The sequence below is a fragment of the Rhipicephalus microplus genome, chromosome 3 (assembly GCF_043290135.1).
Source record: "Rhipicephalus microplus isolate Deutch F79 chromosome 3, USDA_Rmic, whole genome shotgun sequence".
In the NCBI taxonomy this organism is placed as follows: domain Eukaryota; kingdom Metazoa; phylum Arthropoda; class Arachnida; order Ixodida; family Ixodidae; genus Rhipicephalus; species Rhipicephalus microplus.
This window is the reverse complement of record NC_134702.1, coordinates 11,696,981-11,717,620: the sequence shown is the minus strand read 5'-3', so window position 1 is coordinate 11,717,620 and position 20,640 is coordinate 11,696,981. Positions and strand designations below refer to the sequence as shown.

General features: G+C 47.6%; 1 protein-coding gene across 1 annotated transcript in view; it reads left to right on the top strand.

The window, feature by feature from the left end:
- Positions 1 to 3,052: 3,052 nt before the first annotated feature.
- The window catches only part of fuss (SKI family transcriptional corepressor fussel), a 49,402-nt gene continuing 31,814 nt past the window's right edge, over positions 3,053 to 20,640 (top strand). Inside the window, exon 1 of the mRNA XM_037415975.2 lies at positions 3,053 to 3,275. Coding sequence (XP_037271872.2) covers positions 3,189 to 3,275 — 87 coding nt within the window. The 5' untranslated portion in view covers positions 3,053 to 3,188. The remainder of the gene's footprint in view (positions 3,276 to 20,640) is intronic.

The following is a 20,640-nucleotide window of genomic DNA, read 5'->3' as shown; positions in this document are numbered from 1 at the left end:
CAAATCTTTTGTAACTCTGCTCGCACTGGACGCATTCTCAAAATTTTTTGCGGCGTTGAAATCGTGAGCCAATAAGCTCTCTTACATAATCCATTTCATGGTTGTCTGTAAAAGTGGTTGCTGTAAATGCCTTCGCCTAAACAAAGCTAGGGCCGTGACTACAGCGGCTGCCTGAATGCACTATATCACCGGAGCGATCATTCGAATAGAAAAGCCCGTCTCTGTTGGAATTGAAGTGAAATCACCATCTTTTTTTTTTACATAGTCGTTTGAGGAAAGATTACGTGAAATCAGGGTTGGTTCCCAAGTCAGTTAGCGAATTCGGTTCGATGACATAGTTGAACGTATACGGATGCCTCACGGAGAAATCGAAGTTTCTTCATTAGATTGGGAGCTTCGCAATATCGAGTTTCATCGGACCGATTTCAAAATCTTAATCTTCGCCAAATCCTTGTCTTCGTACACAAGTCCAAATTGTATACCGATATACGTATGTGGTGAAATAGACGACCTGGTTGTTGTTACTAAACTTTAGCGAAGGTTTAACTATACCAATAATTAATATTGTTGCTAAGTACATACAAACCAAACCAACGAACAAACAAGCGAAATGACAAATCGGCAGATTATAAACCATTAAGCAAATAGGAAAGTGTAAGCCTCCCCAAAATGAACTCGCATTGCCCCACGCGGTAGCAAAAGGATGATGCGCTGTGGAGAGACAGCGCATTGCCTTTTACAAGCACAAACACATATGCTGTATATATATAGTCTCGACTGGTCTCTATCACTGGCGTGTATACAGCAAGGTAGAGATGTGCTCCCCCTCTCCCTCTCAGAATTTTCAATTTTGCAGGTGCCCATGCCCACATATCCAAAAAAAAAACCCATGAACCTACACAAAATTTGAGCCCCCACCCCCCTCCCTGGCCCATGGGCACTAGCGTACCCACGAGAAACTATAAGCCCCTGCATGGCCTCGACTATACATGTTCAAATAATACAGTTCATGGCAACATGTCAGAAAAAAAATCCGGACATTATTACGACAAACGCATAAGAGGTTCCGCTGCAAAGAATGAGACATATCGGTTGCGATTCTTAACTATAATGCATTATGCGTGCGGCAACACGTCAAAACACTTGCGGGCGCTTAAGGTTGTGTACTGTGTTAACTGGGTTGTAGAAGGAATAGAGTAGGGTAAACAGCAGCTCTGCCACTTCATTTGTCTGTACATCAATCACGCAATAACTCCTGCCTATGCGTATACATACACAGCGTATACTGCCACATGTATATATGACCCGTATTGCGAACGTATCGGTGTTGAGTGCTAATTGATTTCGAGGCAGGGAGACCCAGCTCATAGATCAGCGATACCGTCGCAAATGGTCGTCAAATGCGCTGTTTACTCGTATTCAATGATGAAATCTGTCCGAAGCAAGCTATCAGAGAGACGAAAATTGAGCCGCGAACCCTCCACGCCGTGGCAAGTACACATTCGGTATTTTCGCGCTGCCGCTCGATGCGGCTATCGATTAAGCCGAGCAAACAAAGCTGTAATCCTGAAATTAGGACCCCATTTCCTTTTTTCTAAAATGGAAATTAACGTCGTTCAATAGAAGTTCGTTGAAAACTACTTTGCTCGTATATACTTTCTGTTTTCTTCCGAAGCAGTGATTGCTATGCAGCCAAAAAAAGAGAAGAAAGCTGCTTTAGCGAGGGCGCCGTCTCAGTTCTCTCTAATGCTAAGCGAACCGATCGTCAGCTTTTATCAACTGAAATGCGAGCTCGTTGCTTATCTTCTTCCAGGCCATGCGACGAGCTCATCAAATTGCTTGCCTATAGCGAAACGGAGCCAGCGCCGCGGCGGCACCCGCACTCCCGCGACCATAATTACTTCATTGCACTTCATTAAAGATGTTTAGCGTGCGCTTTAAAACAAGCGCGCTAAGAGAAAATCGAAGCCGTCCTAATCGAAACCAGAGGATCACCCCCTCATCCCTCCTCTCCCTCAGGCTAAATATATCTCCCAGCTTTACCGCGCCGGCGGCGAGGCGATTGAGGCGCTTGATCGCGCTTCCGAGGAGAAAACCGCGCCGATCGAGAGAAGAAACGCGCCCTTTTGGAGCGGTAACGAGAAAAAAAACGCGCCAAAAGGACAAGGATCACATAAAAGGCGCGCAAAACTGGAGCACGCTCGTTGCGCGGGTTCTGGAACCGCCAGTCCGGTGGCAGGAAAACGTGACGTGGCCACGCCTCCCGGCCAATGGGGACAGCGCGGAGAAGCAACGGTAACCACCCCTGGCTTTCCTGCCTTCCCCACCACAGATGGATCGAAGCGTCGAGCCTAGCGGCGAGGCGTGGCACCCGTGGTGGTGAAGCCAGCCTGCCCTCCACCTTCGTCGCACTCGCCGTCGGCACGAAGGCCGCGCACAACGCAAGTCGCGACGGGGCGAACAAGCGGCGGCTGTCAGCGCGCGGCTGTAGCTGGCCACGTGACTGCCACGCGCTTACCCCCCCTCCGTGCGCGAGGAAGACGGTCCAGGCGCGCGAATCCTGTGAGTTTTGAAAGTCGAGACGCGTTTTCTTCACGGACTCCCAATGACCCGATCTGAACGTCGCTTTTGAAATGCGTACGACCCGCAAAGGAAAACGATAGCGAGGAGAGCGATCATTATGAACGCTGCCTATGCGCAATTGGCCCTCTTCTTCAAGTGGCTGCGCCCGATTATCTACGACTGAACTTCGTCGCACTGGTTGGTTTCCGAGTGAACTCACTCAGCCGAACGTGAAGAGAAAGAAAAAAATGAAATAAAAAAGATCACTGCTGACAAGAACAGTTCAAGACTGGATTCTCTGTTTCTGCTGGCTGTTTTCGCACACCTACAAATGTGCCACAGGGGCCTGCAGTCCATCTAGAGTCGCATGTGCCGGTAGCTGAAGGCCTCGTCCAACCATTGTGGCGACATCTCGCTGACTTCACAACAGGTATCCCTTTCGTGCTTTCGAAGATCCCCGTGCGAAGGATGTTGTTTTGACTGGCAGCAGGGAGCGACCATGGCTTGTGCCGTACACTCGGGCCTGCATCGACTGCGCGGCTGGGTAGCGCCAGGACCGTAACTCGCTTCAACGCCTTGGCACATGCAGTAAACCCGTGTCATCGAATCTCGGCTGCGGACAGGCGATGAGCGCCGCAGCGACCACAGCAAGCGTTCAGCAGCAACGGTGCGCAGCAGACATGAGCACCCAGGGATCCCAGGCAGCCGCAACGGTGAGTACATCTTTGAAACTCGGAAAGGTATACGTCTGCTCGGGACAGGTGTTTACTACAGAGCCGTATACCAATTGGGAAAGCGATGTAACTACAGAGCAATAAGAATCGGGTGGTATTTACTGCAGAGCCGTATACCAATTTGGAAAGCGATGTAACTATAGAGCAATAAGAATCGGGTGGTATTTACTGCAGAGCCGTATACCAATTTGGAAAGCGATGTAACTATAGAGGAATAAGAATCGGGTGGAGTGCATTTCGCAGATATATACCTACACTCTCAAATCCCGAACAGTATCCCTCAAAAGAAAGGGATACGTATAACAGCTGCATGCATGCTATAGCGGTACTTGGCTGCTGTGACTTACGAAAAGGGTTCGACTTAAACTGAGGATGACGCACTGAGGCATGGAAAGAAAAATGATAGGTGTGACCCTATAAGGGACAACACGATAGCACGTGGTTGTTGAGGGAACCGACGGGTATTCAGGATGTGTCAAGCCGAAATCAAGATGTGGGAAATCAAGATAACTGCTGGTCACTGTAGTAACAGCTTTGATTCCAACAGAAGGGAAGTGCTCGAGAAAGGGGCAGATAGTTAAGTGGGCATTAGCCTAAGAGGTTTGCGGGTTCATAAGAAAAGCAAGCACGTGACCGGTTCGATCGCCGAAACATGGCAGAGGCCTATGTCCTCACGCAGTGAGGCTGATGATGATGATCTTGGGCAGACTTCTTTCTTGAGTATTGGATGAATGCAATACTTCTTACAGCAGTCCCGATGTCTGCATTTGAGTTGATTTCAGGGGGCGTGCAATTTGTCAGACATGTAAAAGGGCAGGCGCGTAGCCAGAAATTTTTTTTCGTGGGGGGGGGGGGGGGAGGGGGCACCCTCTTAAAATGGCCATTTTTCGCTCCATGGTGAAAAAAAAATTTTCGGGGAGGGGGGCACGTGCTTGGTGTGCCACCTCCTGGCTACGCCCCTGTAGAGGGGTAGTTTCCATCCAGAAGTAAACCAGCCGATAATACACTCAAGCTTAACAACAAGTTGTCACTTTCGTTGTGTTAGTTGCGGACGTGTTTTCAAAATGCCTGTTGAGGCACATATAGACAATGGTTGCTCGTTCACGTAACTATTATAATGTTATTCTTTATCGCTGTTGGTCAATGGCCGAAGCTACACGTCCACATTTTCTCAGGAATCGGCCTGCCACGAGTCGCGAAGAATCGCAAAAGAATAGTATCCAGCAAAAATAATTTCTTTTTTGCAAGCAGCCCATCAACGAATTCATCGAGCATGTAAAGAAAGTTTGTTTGAGCATCCATTGCATTATAACATACCACTTAAAGTAAAATTACTATAAACAATGATAAACTTAACGCCTTAGAACGTCGACAAATAACGTGGTTGTTGTTATGGACCAGGGTTTCACTGTCAACCACTTAGACCCCACAAGAGATAGAACACTGGTGGGACCTGCTTCGTATAAGCTATGTGTATATACTCGCAGCTTTTATGAGGTCTGAAGAATTTTCATCTGTGTATATTAGTCGTCCTGTGCTGCAGTGATTGGCAGATTCCGTTTTCGGCTTGTAACTTCTACCTATAGACTTCGGCTAACATCATTGTACGCTATATTGCACCGGCATCCCGCATGACAGAGCCAAAATAAACAATATTTCTTCAGACTCCTTCCATTAAGCTTGTTTATCAAAGTTCTAATAAATTTCTCTGCAACTCATGCGCAGTATGAAATATATAACGACCCTGTGCGTTTCATTTCCCGCCAATAAACTTCCGTAACTTCTGTGAAATACCGTTCTCATGTGTTGCGGATAACATCGCCCCTATCAAGTGAATGCATGCTATAGCCTTTTACTTCTTACTTTTGCTGAAAGTGTAGTCAAGGTTGAAGGAACCATTCATTCATACATGAATTCATACAAAAACTTTATTTTCACTTATGTATGCAAGATTAGTTAATTTGGCACTCTTAATACTATACGCTATAGCATCAGCATAATGCAGAAGAAGTTTTCATTTTTTTTTTCATGTTTCCGTGAAATCGAGTTTTCGCACCCATACATCACACACACACACAAAAATCTGGTGCGTACACCACATATATGTGTTTGTACTTCCATAAGGCTCATATGTTGGTCGTTCGTATTTAATGTTGGAAACCCCACCCATTGCCGTTTATTTTTATTGAAATAAATGACTGTATTTCTTTAGAACTGGCATCTTTATCTATTCTGCAGAAGCAGGAACTTCGCTTCCCCTGAAATACGGTGCTCTACAAAGCCTATCGTATCGATGGTCACTAGGATCGTCTATTTCGTTGACTGACCTAAGTGTTACCAATGTTTTGGAAGCCTCTTCATGTTCTTCTTTTACCCTTAGATAAATAATTTTGAAGCCCTCTATATTTTCTCATGTTAAAGCTATGTCGTCTTCGTATCGTAATTTGGTTACTTTTGTTGCTCTACACCACACTTTTGCATCGAATATCACTTTCTTTCAAATCTCAGTTTCTAAAAAACATGCGTGGATCTGCGTGTATACATAAAACAGACAGATGCCACTTTTGGGGAAATTTAGAGCAATCTGCATACATGCGATACCAATATTTGTCTTATCTTGAGCGTTTATAGTGCCATGCACGGGTGAGGTACTGTAAAATTATGAAAAGATCGGTGATACTCATTCAGATACACAGAGAAGTTGATTGGTTTGTGGGGTTTAACGTCCCAAAACCACCATATGATTATGAGAGACGCCGTAGTGGAGGGCTCCGGAAATTTCGACCTTCTGGGAGTTCTTTAACGCGCACCCAAATCTGTGCGCATGATGTTGATGATCATGCGCACACGTGGCGCATGATCATCAACATCATGCGCCACGTGTGCGCTAATTTTTGCTGCGCCGTATAGACTTACTGCTGTAGTTATGGCAGCTGAGGAACACGTCGTCTGCAGTGAGTTCCATCAGGTTATTTTACTTACCAGATGTATAGCGACGCAGCACCGACGAATAAGGTCCCTTGTTACTTCGAAGCGTATAGGGAAAAGTGCGTTCGCTCGCTTGGCGGGGCAGTGGTACCACTTTTCCAGGGTCTCTGAGCGAGCCACAGGTTTCCGAAATGTTTTTAGAGAGTTTTGTGTAGCTAATTATTGCGATTAGTTCTATCTGTTATTAATAATATTTTAGACCCTTTTCGTCAATTCGTTTCAACCTATAGGTTTGAGAATTGTAACCTTGCTTTAGCAAGGTTACAATTCCTATAAACCTATAAACCTATAAATACAACCTATATACAAACCTATAAATACAGACCATATATGGTCTGTATTTATAGGTTTATTTGGAGTGTGATCGCGGCACATGAGGTGCATGGATGGACGAATGGGCGGGCTCCTATAAAGTGCTAAGCCCCGTACTCACAAACGCTCCTCGACTCGACTTCCACCTTTCACTTGACAGAGTTGAGCACTGCGCCACCGCTCGGCTGAAAATGACGCAGCGCTACTCAAGAATCGCCGCAGATTATCGATGGTATGCAGTGACTGGCCGTGCCTAGAGACGGCGCTCTCATCGGCTTTCTGAAGTGAAGATGTAGTGTTGATTAAAGGGACGTTCTAGAATACGAGGGTAAGTATAGCAGTAGAACAGATAGCGGGGCGAGTTGGTATGTATACATAATACAACTTTTTTTAGCGCGCACACATACACACACACAAAAACAGAACTTGAAAGCGCTCGTCTGTCTCTTCCTTGTTCTGTTTTTCGCGTGCGCTAAGAAAGTTATATTAAAGTTGCTATAAGTTTACTTTGCGGTGTCGACAAATTCCAGCAACGCAACTCTAACACGAGCCATTAACGCAACGATCGAAAGTATTTAACTCGTATGCTTTGAGCACATATCAAGATATAATTGTATACCTTGACAAATGACAATGTTTACTCTTCCACACAACAAAGTCCTCTGAGCTTGTATATAGATTCCTGCAGAGCGGTGGCTCTCTGACCATGCTAACTGCTATACCGAACGAAACGAAAGTCGGGGGTTCGACAACAGGCAACGAAGGATATGAGCCACAGCGACGGCGTGCGTGCTATGTTATGTGCTCTTTCGAAATTAAATCTTTGTTAGAAGTCCCACTCCGTGTGTGTGTATTGTCTCTCTTCGTCCGTGTCGCATTCTCGCCTTCAACTGCAATCATTTTGAACACACGGTCACAGAAATTGAATGGGTGAGTGATTGCGAAATTTAATGCTTGCCGCTATCCTGTCTGAAGTTATTGTGGCAGACGGCGACGAAAAGCTAGACTTTCTCCTGATATCCATTGACTGATTTTTAAATAGTTCTTTATCGCTCGCTGAAAATACAGGAAATCCGCCACGGTGCTTACGCTCAACGGTATAGATAGTTGTGGTTATGTTAATTTCCATAATCAATCAATGTAGTATGTTTCACATCTCAAAACATGGATTTGATTATGAGAGGTCGTAGTGAAATTTCGAACCATCTGGTTATCTTTAACCTTCCATGACATCGCACAATGCACGTGCCTCTAGCATTCTGCCTGCACCGAAATGCTACCACCACGGCCGGTATCGAACGCGCGACTTACGGAACAGTAGCCGAGTACCACAAACCCTGTACCGCCAAAGGTGAAAATCAATCAATCAATCAATCACATATTTTCGAGAAACGCAAACTCTACACATGCCGTACTTGTCGTATATACGCGTTGACGAGGCAATAATTTAACTTTGGGTGAATCTCTCCAAGTAATCGCGCCCAATAGCTCACGCGTATACCAGCTTGTAGCGTAGCGCAAACTGATGAGATAACGGGGAATCGATGAATTCAAAACACGGGCGTGCCCCTTGGTCTACTTAATATACGAATTAGATTGCACGAAGGCAATCAGCTATACAGCCGGCCAGCGATAAGGCGTTAAAATTATACCCGTGCTATATAGAGGATAGCGGCTCGCGAACAAAGCAGAGATTGCACGTTTGATACATGGATCGCATTAGATTGATGACGGCACTTAGGGAAGTACACACTCGGTGTATAGTCTGCAAATTAGCGTATCGATTTAGGCTCATTGTATTAAACGGCAAAGCACTGTTCCTTATTTTCTCTTTTTTAACACTTGTAAATGATCAAAAATATACGGATACCAGTTGTATCAAACTTTGCAGGAAAAGTCATTCCAACACAGAATGCAAAAAAATCACAGCATATCCACGGAGTGAATGACGATAAGTTTGGCGAAGCGTCCATCCATTCATCCATTTGTCTGTCTGTCTGTCTGTCTGTCTGTCTGTCTGTCTGTCTGTCTGTCTGTCTGTCTGTCTGTCTGTCTGTCTGTCTGTCTGTCTGTCTGTCTGTCTGTCCGTCCGTCTCTCTGTCTGTCTATCCGTCCGTCTGTTTGTCTATCTGGCGACGAGCACGAGCCGCCACTCCGTTTCGTCCATGCCCCACCAACGACCCGACACATATGACAACGATCCAGGAGACTGAGACAGGTACTCGTTCCCCGTGCACCCAGGCACAGCCCGCGCAGCAGCCAATCGGATAGTAGTGGTACAGCGCCATCTAGAATATCCTTACTCAACTGCAGTTTGTATGTACTTCTATGAGACAGTGCCATCTATTATACTGTTTGGGAGATACTGCCAGTTACGCCTGACGCGGGACGAGGTTAGACAAAGGGGAGCTTCGCTCCTGCAATGGGAGGCCGCAGTTCAAAATTTTCGCACGATATGCTCGTTCTTGTCGAGGCGAAAAACCATACAACTGGATATTATGTATATCCAGTATAAATAAGAGTGCCCGCCATGAATCCAGCAGACATTAATAGGTACTTCATGCATGTTGATATACTTTGCTTGGTGGACTGAACATACAGAGTCTTGAGTGTTTTCTAGTGCCTGTAGGCGTGTTTAACTAAGGCGACTTCTTACAAGAAGACATAAAGCCTGTATTTTCAGAAATGGCATGAAATTTATGTTTTTGTGCAAAATATTATTTAAGGCAGTCTTGCTTTCGAATACATCATACTAACTGGACAATAACAAATAGCGCATATATACGATCGGAAGGTGTGTTGAATTCAGACCAGGAAAAAAAAAAGCTTATACGTAAACAGAAAGTATACGAAAATGCTTTTCTTCAAAGAAACAAAAAAGTAAAGACAATATCAGCGGTACGCGACTGCTTATAGACTCGAAATTAAACCTCAGCCCATGTTCCGAATGGTCGGTGAACACGTATACGAGCCATCGCGACCAATTACGCAATGCGTGAGTACAATATAGACCCTAATACAAGAATGGCTCGACAATACAGACAGAGCCGATGGGAGGCGAGCGCGTCGCGCTGCCCGGCACGTCGTTCAAGTATTCACAGGAGCGAGCGCACTGCAGTGACAAAACGGGCCGCGCACCGGTGGCTCATGTTTATTCAAGCAACATTCGCCGCAGGCATTCGCACACGCTCCAGCGAAATGAATCTTGGCACTCAGCGAAGCGTGCAACACGCAGGTGTACACACACTGCGCAATCTCGCTGTGTGTGCACACGAGACGCATTTTCATTCCGTGCCGCGCCAGGCAGGTATTAACAGATAGAGGGCGCAGCACACCAGGGCTTACACATGCAGCCCGAACGCGGGCGCAGAGCGCAAGCCAGCTTGTCGCACGCGGGATCTGCGCCGTTGTTGCGCACGTGGCTTTGGCTGTCTGTGTACACGGACCGGCCGAGACGTCGCGCGCTAGCAACGCCATCTGCATTTTAAGCACAGCAATGCCGAGAGCTATACGCGTCCTTTTGGCGGCACGGCTGTCCGCTCTGTCCTGGACGCCACGAGCGCGAAGTCCTGCTGACCGTGGGAAAGCGTCCCAGCAGATTCATGCTATCAGTGCCTCCTACTGGTCCTATATGCATAGACGAGTGCTATGAATGCGTCTACTAGTAGGACAGGTACAATGTATCATAGAGTTTCCTAATATACACTAGAGGGAACTCTGGCGCTACAGTGTCTATGGGAGCGCATGGAGCTTCAGCGAGCATGATAATGATGGGCAGTACACAGATTTGTGTAATCTTCGTACTTCTGGACTGCTTTTGGATCCGTGTGTGTTCGTGTGGCTCGGAGCTGTTTTCTTACGAAACAAAAGTCAGCAAATGTTCAGCGGTTGCGCTTCACCACCTCATTGTTTTAGACTTACTTTTCCGAATCTGGTCACGAAGTTCAAATGGGTTGAATCTTTCTTTCAAAACAGAACCTAAACAAAGCAATAAACGAAGCCGCAAGTACGATTCGCCGCCCGCAAGTACGAAGACTAGGCAAATGTGTGCACTGCCCATCATTCCCTTGGTCGCTGAACAATCGCAGCGCCAGAGCGCCTCTATTTACTTTTAGGGAACTCTATGCAATGTATACAGCAGCATTAGCACGCGTGAAGCGAAGCATCACGTTAACATGCTAGGTTTACAGGCGGCTGCAAGAGGCTGACGGACACTTTGTAAGTTCCAAAGTGTGTTCGGTGAACGCATGTGACCATAAGACGGGGTCGCTCAGAATGGGACGCGATGCGCACCATCTCCCTTCTTGCGTGATTGGATACGCTGGGCACTGTGACGCGCAAGCAAAGCGCGAGCGCTGCAGTGTTCGACACGATCGGCATCCATTTGCGCGCCCCGGGGGCCACCTGGTATTGTGCGAGGGCACGGACGGACGGACGCGAGCGCGAAGCATTGAAGGCGACGCCGATCTTTCACTCGGCAATGTAATACAGCGGCTCTCACACGTCGGCGTTCGTGTTCTCTGGCGTAGTTCGGAAGACATTGTGTATATGATCACAGGGTAAAAGCTGATCTCAGCGCACCGCGGTGCAGTGTATCGGTTACGGTGCTGGTATTTCAATGGAGGCGAAATGCCAGGGTACCGAGTACTGTCACCGCCGCACTATAGAAAGGCACACGATCTCAAAGCGCCTTTCTAGTCCGGCCATGGAATTGAATACGATGTCAGTGCACGTTGAAAAGCACCAGATGGTCGAAATTTCCAGAGCCCTCCACTGCGGCGTTCCTCGTAATCATATTGTTACCACATATGTAATTTAGGTATGTGCACCTGTGTAGCGGGAAACATGGTGGTAGCAGAAGAAGAGGACGTTCGGTTGGTGGCAAGAGCTCGTTGCTGCGCGTTCACTGCGGTATACCGTCGAGTCGACCGTTACGTCTGCTTCGAATAAACCCCTCGTAGACGTAACAGAGTGGTGGAGGTGCTGGGTAACGCCAGAACGGTTAAATCTCGGTGATCGGTCGTATCTTGGCGGCTGCCGGTAGTTGCAATACCTGGCAATGTGTCCTTCGAAGCCACAGTTGTAGCAGACTGGTAGAGAGGACGCTCGCCGAACCAATGCTGAGACCGCTCAGCTGTGAAGGGTCGGTGACGAGCTTGCTGAGCGGAGGCTGCCCACCTCTGTGTGGCGGGGCCGTGCCGAAGGCGTTGGCCATATCGCTGGTCGGCCGCGAATGAGTCACGACGTGGCCGCGGATTTCCAGTTTCGCTGATGTCTGCCACACATACCGATGGTGGCAAAGGAGCTGATGGTGCCGCCGTGTAGTAGGGTGGATTGGTAGGTGGATGAGGAATGGTTTCGTCAACCCTACCACCTTGTCGCTGCAGCTCTTCACGCACAATTGCCCGAATAGTAGCGGCAAGGTCGGTGGGCGGCTCACGTCGACGCTGGCAACCGTTGTCACATTTGCCAGCCTACCAAATTTCGGGGCGATGGGACAAGTCTTCAATTTTTCAAACGTGCAGCAGTGATGTTGGACGTCGGAGGCAGAGGTGAGGTCATCCCTGCCTATCAGAAAATTGTAAACGTCTTCCGCTATGCCTTTCAATAGGTGTCCGACCCTGTCTTCTTCAGACATCTGCGGGTTTATAATCTTGCAAAGCTTAAGAACGTCCTCTATATAAGCAGTGCAGGTTTCTCCAGGAGTCTGGGCTCTTCCAGCAAGAGTCCGCTCCGCGCTTTTCTTTTTTGAGTCGGAGTCACCAAAACACTTCTTGAGTTCTTGAGCAAAAAGAGCCCATGTTGTCAAGGACTCTTCGTGGTTTTCATACCACATCAGGGCAGTGTCCATGAGAAACAGCGCGACGTTTTCCAGCTGATCGATAGAGTTCCAGTGGTTGTACCGGCTCACCCTTTTGTAGTGCGTTAGCCACGCGTCCACATCTTCTCCTGCCATTCCCGCGAACGGGCGGGGTTCCATGTAGTGATGCCTAAGGTGTAGCCAGTGTAGATTGGCGCGAAGTGGAGGCGGTTGATTCCTGACCTTCGCTCTGGGCCATGACGACTGTTGTCGGCGGCAGACCGGCAAGACAACGGCTCCGGCGAACTCCGAACAGCTGTGGCTCCGTGGTACGTCGACGTGTCGTACCCAGCACCTCCACCACTCTGTTACGTCTACGAGGGGTTTATTCGAAGCAGACGTAACGGTCGACTCGACGGTATACCGCAGTGAACCCGCAGCGGCGAGCTCTTGCCACCAACCGAACGTCCTCTTCTTCTCCTACCACCATGTTCCCCGCTACACAGGTGCACATACCTAAATTACACATGTGGTAACAATATTGTGCTTTGGGACGTTCAATCCCAGATAATATATTATTATATTGAAGTTGATCTTGGAGGCTACACAGACAGAAGCGCGTGGTTGAGATTAACCCCGCCAGGTGCCGCAATATGATCCCATGCTCTCACCAGAAAGCACTCTGCTTTTTCGATGAAATCGTTCATACAATTTTCATTCATCATCCTGGCCCTTAAATCATCCTGGGCCTTAGATCATCCTGGCCCTTAATTGGCCCTTAAATAAACTTATGCTCCAATATCACTCGTATTCAATATAGCTCTTAACTTGAACCAGAACGATCAATTTCGAACCAGGTTTATTCACGTCATTGCATTAAAATGCTCATTTCGCTGAAATTCCGCTGTCGGTGTCGGCATCGTTGGTTGTGAACCAAAAATCAGCGTTGTCCATGAGCTAAACTTCAAGAGATGTAAATAAATAATAAAAAAACAAATTTTTGATGCGAGTGAGAATCAAACACAGGCCTTCTGCGTCGAAAGCGCGTGTTCTACCACATAGCCACGCCATCTGCTTGAAACTGCTTTAGGGGGCATAAAATGTGATTTATAGATACGGACGAGTCTCCTTAACGCACGTATTATTAAATGACGGCAGCGTAGAATCATGGCAGGCGTCAAAACGTGTGCATTGATCACCGGGTGGGTGTTTTATAGACCCAACAATTACAAAGAGCTCATGGCAGAATCGATCATCATCAGCAGCAAAAAGTCACCAAACGCGTATCGTGATGGTTACTTCGCTGAGTCGCCACAGAAAGAATTGCGGTGTAGCGGGCGCTTCGCAACTGCACTTGCAGTATAGCATAGTTTTAAAGGGTGATGGTTACGTGCGCACACAAATGTCCGTTTCCTTGCGGCATGGTTGGGGTGTTCACTGAGAAGTGATAACGCAGACTGGCGATTCAGAAGGCGATACGTGCCCGGTCCTATAACGCCATTACGTTTTACTCCTGAAGGCGAAGCTCGACCGTCCTCCATGTTTCTTTCCTCCTCACCTTGAGGGACTTTACGAACGCTGGTATTGGCCGTACATATAGACAAACTTGCAGTCTCGTTGCTTCTGGCACTCTGAAGGAGACAGCTGAGCACGTTTGTTAATAACCTAATTACTTATTACAGGCGCGCCCTTGAGCAGTCCCTGTGTGTTACATCTTCCACTTGACAATTGGACTTTGGCCCTATATACTCGTGCGATCTATGCTTTCGAAACCACGAGGTGACGAGGGGGAGAAGTAGCAAGGGTATATATACGAGCGCACGTTGTAAAACACGTTGTAAAACAAAGCCTTTCCGTGGGATCGCTCGTACGCTGCAGTAAAACAAAGACCTGCAGTTACCCACTCACATTTTTCTCCGTGTGCTAACCAGGAAACTCTAAACCATCGTGCAGAGAGAGTCCTTGGGGGAACGAAGAAATTGAGAGGCAGGAGCACCGCTGCAGGAACAAGGGGTGGCGAACTGTATATGCGCCTGCACAGCGTCATCAGATGAGGCATCGCACGCGAGTAATCAGCCACGAGGTATATCGTTGACGCTCACACCGAAGAGACACGAGTTTGTTGAGGGGAAGGGCGAGGGTTGCAACCCCTTTTCTAATTAATGGAGCCTCCGAAGAGGCAAGGTCTCGCCGGCGAGGACCTCTTGTAATTAGTGTCCGGATCTCCTTGCACCCCGGAGGCCGGTCCGATGACAAGCACCGCTTTTCGCAATTCCCCGACGGGGTATACACTTCGACTCCGTCCACGCCGCGAGCGACCATGTGCACGGCAACGTGACATCGCTTGCTGCATGTGCACGGCACGGCACGCCGCTGCCGGTCGCCGCGTGCAAGAGCACGCATGTAGAACAAAGAGGTAGCTTTGTATTGCAAGGTGATGCGTTGAGCTTTTAACAGAACCAAGTTTACGGAATGTGCGCGCAAGGCCATCTGGTGTCTCACTACATGGACACTGTGCGGAGGTTAGAGAAACCATCAGCAGACAGCGGGAAGCTACTGTTCATTTGGGAAATAAAAGTCAACGTATGCTGAGGTAGAACAAGGCATCGGCAAAGAAAGAAAGGAAGGAAGAAAAAACAAACAAACAAAGAAAGAAACAAAGAAAAAGAAAGAAAGAAAGAAAGAAAGAAAGAAAGAAAGAAAGAAAGAAAGGAAGAAAGAAACCACATGTGCCACGTCATAACTAAAACAATAAGATCGTCCAGATGACACCCACTTGTGTAGTTTTCATTAGGCGAAATGCTTGGATTTAATGGGATAAGCGGAACAGAGTACATTCAGCCAACTAAAACATTGGGAACGCAATAGCCCTGAATCACGGTCCGTGCCCTGAATTCACTCACCGCGTCTCCAGTGTCATCTGTTAATTGTTATTCTAGGCACATCCTTCAGAACATAACACGATGCTCTAAGACGGAACCCCGCAACTCCCCTCCACCCCCTCACCCCCCCCCCCAACACACACAAGGTTGACGGGGCAAAATGTGAACAAGGCAGAATACCATGTCACCAACGTGACGTTGATTTTCTTGACACATGCGATAATGAAAAGAAAGAAGAAGAAAAAGAGAATCAATAAGAAAATGGCATGAAATGGACACGCCAATATCGAGCCTGACCTATACCCCTAATACACAATTCCGCAACCCCCCTCCCCTCCCCCTTCGAGGGTTCAAGAATCTTGTCAATATTGCCACGTTCCTTCTCACCCAGTTACGCTGCATGTGCGCCATTCTCAGCGCAAACCGCGCCGACAGTGTTCCAGAAGCTTCAGGACTGCAGTAGATTAATTTTGCGCCGCCGCTGTGGTCTAGTGGCTAAGGTACTCGGCTGCTGACCCGCAGGGCGCGGGTTCGAATCCCGGCTGCGGCGGCTGCATTTCCGATGGAGGCGGAATCGTTGTAGGCCCGTGTGCTCAGATTTGGGTGCACGGTAAAGAACCCCAGGTGGTCGAAATTCCCGGAGCCCTCCACTACGGCGTCTCTCATAATCATATGGTGGTTTTCGGACGTTAAACCCCACATATCAATCAAAATCAATCAATTGCAGTAGATTATTTTGTTGTGATTACGCCCACTTCGTGAGCGTTTTAGATTATTCTGGAATGTATACGTCGCCGCTAGCGATAACGCTAGAATGTTCGACGGCGAGTGTATAAATGCCGACGCGCTTCGCCGCTTGGCAGTTGATCGACTGCCGATGCTGCATTCGCCGCTATGAAGTGTGCAAGTGTGCTACTGTAACCTGACTTCCCGTTTACCGAGCACAGGTTCACCCAAAAAAACAGTTTGACCATCCTGTCTCCTGCCTTCATCCACCATCACGACCCCCTGACATTCCCGTAATCTTATTCGCAGTGTTCGTACACATTTAACACCTCCATTCTCTCTCTTACCCCCTATCGAGCTAGTTTTCACTGTCGGCTGCAGCTGATGCTCTCAGACAGCACACAAAAAAAAGTGGGCTGGGGAGGGGGGGGAAGGGCGGAGGCGATGAGCAAGATAAAATTTGAAGAATACTGATAAAAAAGAATAAACAGTGCGTAGCGTTTTATAACCTAAAGAAATAACGGCGTTACAGCTATTTCTATTGTATTTGCGCAGTGTAAATAGCAGTTTGGGGGAAAGCAACACAAATATAAACGATTGCGCTGTAATAATTACTCGATTTCTCGGGGAAGTAATTGTGAGCGCATTCAATTACATTTTTCAGGAAGCATTTCGAAATTTTTCTCGTCTACATTTTTTTTTCTTTGGTAACGCGCACAAGAAAAAAAAATGTCTTGTGGTGTCCTCTTGGCGCTGTATAAAAACGTCTCAAGAAACACGGGTGAAAAAAAAATGTAGCCAACGTAGTCGCTGGTGCACATGCTCCAAGAGTGCAGCAGCGCAGTAGCGGCAGCAAGAAGAAGAAAACGCAACAAGGTGGACAGGAAGAAAGAAACTGTCACCAGTCGATTAATCAGGAAGCTGTGCGCTTAATTATCTGCGTGATTGGTAATTAAATAGTGTCGGGCACTGTTTCTCGTCGGTATAGTTCGGGGTGGGGTAGCTTGCTCTTCTTTGTGCGCGGTTGTCCTGCATCCGCCCCGCCGCGGTGGTCTAGTGGCTAAGGTACTCGGCTGCTGACCCGCAGGTCGCGGGATCGAATGCCGGCTGCGGCGGGTGCATTTCCGATGGAGGCGGAAATGTTGTAGGCCCGTGTGCTCAGATTTGGGTGCCTGTGAAAGAACACCAGGTGGTCGCAATTGCCGGAGCCCTCCACTACGGCGTCTCTCATAATCATTTGGTGGTTTTGGGACGTTAAACACCCCAAATCAATCAATCAATGTCCTGCATCCAGGACATTAAGACGACGTCTGTGTTTCGCCCGTACAACGCGTGTAAATCGCTTATCAAACTGCGACAAAAAGCGAGCTGCAGGCGCACTATTGTAAATGTCTGATTCTCAGGGCGCATGGACGGAAGTCAGTTATTTGGGTGCGTCGTGGTGGCCGATATATGATACGTTGCTGGTGAAGCTGTTAGCTTTTTCAAAATTATGGTGATCACAAATAATGGTAATTTGTGACGTCATAGGGTGACGTCATCACGTGATGGCGACGATAATGATGATGATTCTTTGATCACTCGTCACCTTGAAATACATTTGCCCTAAAAATAACTCATCTGACTTTTTTGCTACGTATGTAACTGAGGATGATTTTTGGATTATTCGTCACGTTAAAATAACTTTGCCCTAAAAATAACTCCTCTGACTTTTTTGCCACGTATGTAACTCACGCATATATAACTTTCTTTAATGACGCACACCAATTCTCACTTGGAGGTACGTGGGACACACGACTCGTTAAAAGAGTTTCTCTCGTTAAAAGAGAATTATGTGAGAGTTACATGCATAGAAAAAACGAGTCAAGGGACTTCCTTTTATTTTCTTCAAGTGGACATTTCCAATCACATTTCTGGTATTTCTGTTATTGCGGATCCCATTTTTTTATTCTTTTATTTTTAGAAGATATTTTTCTAAAATAATCTGCTTCTTTTCTGTGTTACTACACTTTTTCAAGAATGTGCCGTTTGCTGAACACTATACGAACATACAAGAGCCATTTGTATCAAGATATATATATTTTTATATGTATTACAGTATAGTTAATTTCTTGTTCACCCTCATAGTGCAGCAGCTGTGTGCTCGCATCACTGTGTACGAGTTAATTGATGTAATTATTATTAAAACGAAAAAAATGCACCTTTGGCGTGATAGGCTTATTGGTCGTATCCTGTATTCCGCAGAACTCAAAGATACTACAGCAGTGGTTGAGCTATACCGCTAGCTTGATTATGACGACCGTGGCGTATCGTACCAACAGTGATGCAGCGTCTCAATTGCAGAAAGTATGTCTTAGGAACGTAGAGAGGTGTAATTCATTTATATAGAAAAGCAGGTAGGCCGGTCTAAAGAAACTACTTGCCATGTCTTACGCGGGGTATTCGATAGGAGTTGACGAACGGAAATCTCAGTTGAATATTGCAGCGCACTACTAAAACACGCAAAGAAACGACTCAGGAAAACGCAAAAGTGAACTGTGGACTTGTCCCTGTGTGGTTTTTTGTGTGTGTGTCATTAACGCGCTGCAAAATTCAACTATCTAAAACCAACTGGACCGCCCCAAGGCTACCCTGTTGAGGCCCTTGCACCGCAGCACTTCGCGGAACGTATTTTGTTAATTTAAATGTTCTTCAAAGAATAGACGAAAGGTAAGACTAACAGGTGCGTTTCGGGAGAGAAAAAAGGATCTCAACTCTCTCAGATCAGACGCGTGCGCTTGAAACTGGGAGTGTGAGGACCGCTAAAGACTTGGCCGCAGACAGGCGTGGGCGTGGCCACCGACCAAGCACCGGGAAACAATTAAATCCCGCCAAGCCAAACTCTTTACAAAAACCCTCCGATAATGCGCCCCTGATCGACAGTAAACGAGTTAGAGCCCAATCCTCTTCCGCGGGGGACGAGAAGCGCCAGAGCGCGGCGCCGCCGAAGGAGACCCCTGGCGGCTGTTGGCGGCCTCTCGTGTTGTTGCGCCGTGACCAGATTTGCTCCCGCCACAGCATGTACCTCGAGCGATCGGTGTAATGACATTTCACGCTACAAAGGAACCACGAGACGGGTGCGCCCGCAACGCCGACAGGAGGCGCGTGCGTCTGTGCGGCCCCGACCGTCGTATACCGCTACTATAGCATCTCTCTCCTTCGCGAACAGCGGCTTTCGAAACCGCCACCGGCTTAACTCCCCCCGAATAGTGTTTCCATCCGACCGACAAATGCATCTTCCCATCCCTTTCCGCAGCCACTGGGCTGCTTTGTTATCCTCTGCTCCTCTTTCCGTTATTTCTTTCCCGTCGAGACTGCAGCCTTGCGCGGAGAGTGCGTCGTTGGAGCGTCGCCAGTGGGTCGTGAAATGCAGCTCGATCGACGAAGACACGGTGTTGGAAGCGTTGCGACAAAGTCGGGCGACTGTTTCGATGACGAGCACGGGGTGCGGAACAGAAGAGCCACGGGGGGGGGGGGGGGGGGGATTACTCCTGCGACGCGCAGCGATTGGGGAGACGCGTTGCGCGAAACGATGCAGTCAGTGCGTTGCCCGCTCCGAGCGCAAAAGAAATCGGCTCCGGAGAATGAGTCGGGCAAAATGGAGCGCAGGCGAGCTTCCCAGGACACACATTGCGGAGCTGCTGGGTTTTCGTCAGAAGTGTGTTTCGATCTCGTCCTTGTCGCGGTCTTGAAACGGTGCGCCCGATTAGGTATACGGATATTGTTTCAAGTGGAGTCGGATGAAGACGTAGTTTTCGGAATCGCCTGTGTAGGGCATCTCTGTTATATACATAGATGAAGGATATAAGTTTACTGATTTATAGTGGGTTGATTCATACGTGTAATGTTCACGTATTTCTACTGGTCGTGACATTTACCGAGACATGTCTGTATATATCCTTCAATGTGTTGACTCTCCCAACTAAACTAAGGTGGCGATTTGGACGAGTCGGCGTACTATCATCTTCGGATACGCGTGCAACGGGCCAGAGAACATATTTGTGTACGTATGTGCCCGTATGAGTGAGCGTGTTCTTTCGTATTGCGAAAAAACGTTACGTAACAGGATACAAGATGAAGGCGATGGATGTCATTAAAAGATATCTGTACTTTATGAGGTTAGTTTAGTTTCAAAAAAACTTTCGTTGGACACGTCGACTTTGCACTTTCTTCTAATAACATACGCAAGTCGGAACTCCCAGGCTGCATGTTATAGTAGTCACTTGGTCTTAAAAGGAAAAGACTGCTTTAACACGGCCGAGAATTGGGGCTTAAAATACGTGAAGGATGCGCAGAAGCAGTGTAGGAATTGTTTTCATTAGGCTTCATATTTATCCTTATTGCTGCATAGCATAGGCAAACACTGGTCTGACGCTGGTACTTTTGATCGCGATAAGGCCAGATCCCTAATCACGACGTATGCGTGGGCAAGATTACTGCTGGCCGGGTATAACTGTAACTTACTAAGATAACTGCTAATCTTCGGGTGTAAAGCGGCCGCAGCAAGTACAAGACCGGGTTGATTGGCGTATCATGCGAAGGGCATTTGTCCTGCACTGGGCGAAGTCAGGTTTGCAATAATGATGATTATGAGGGC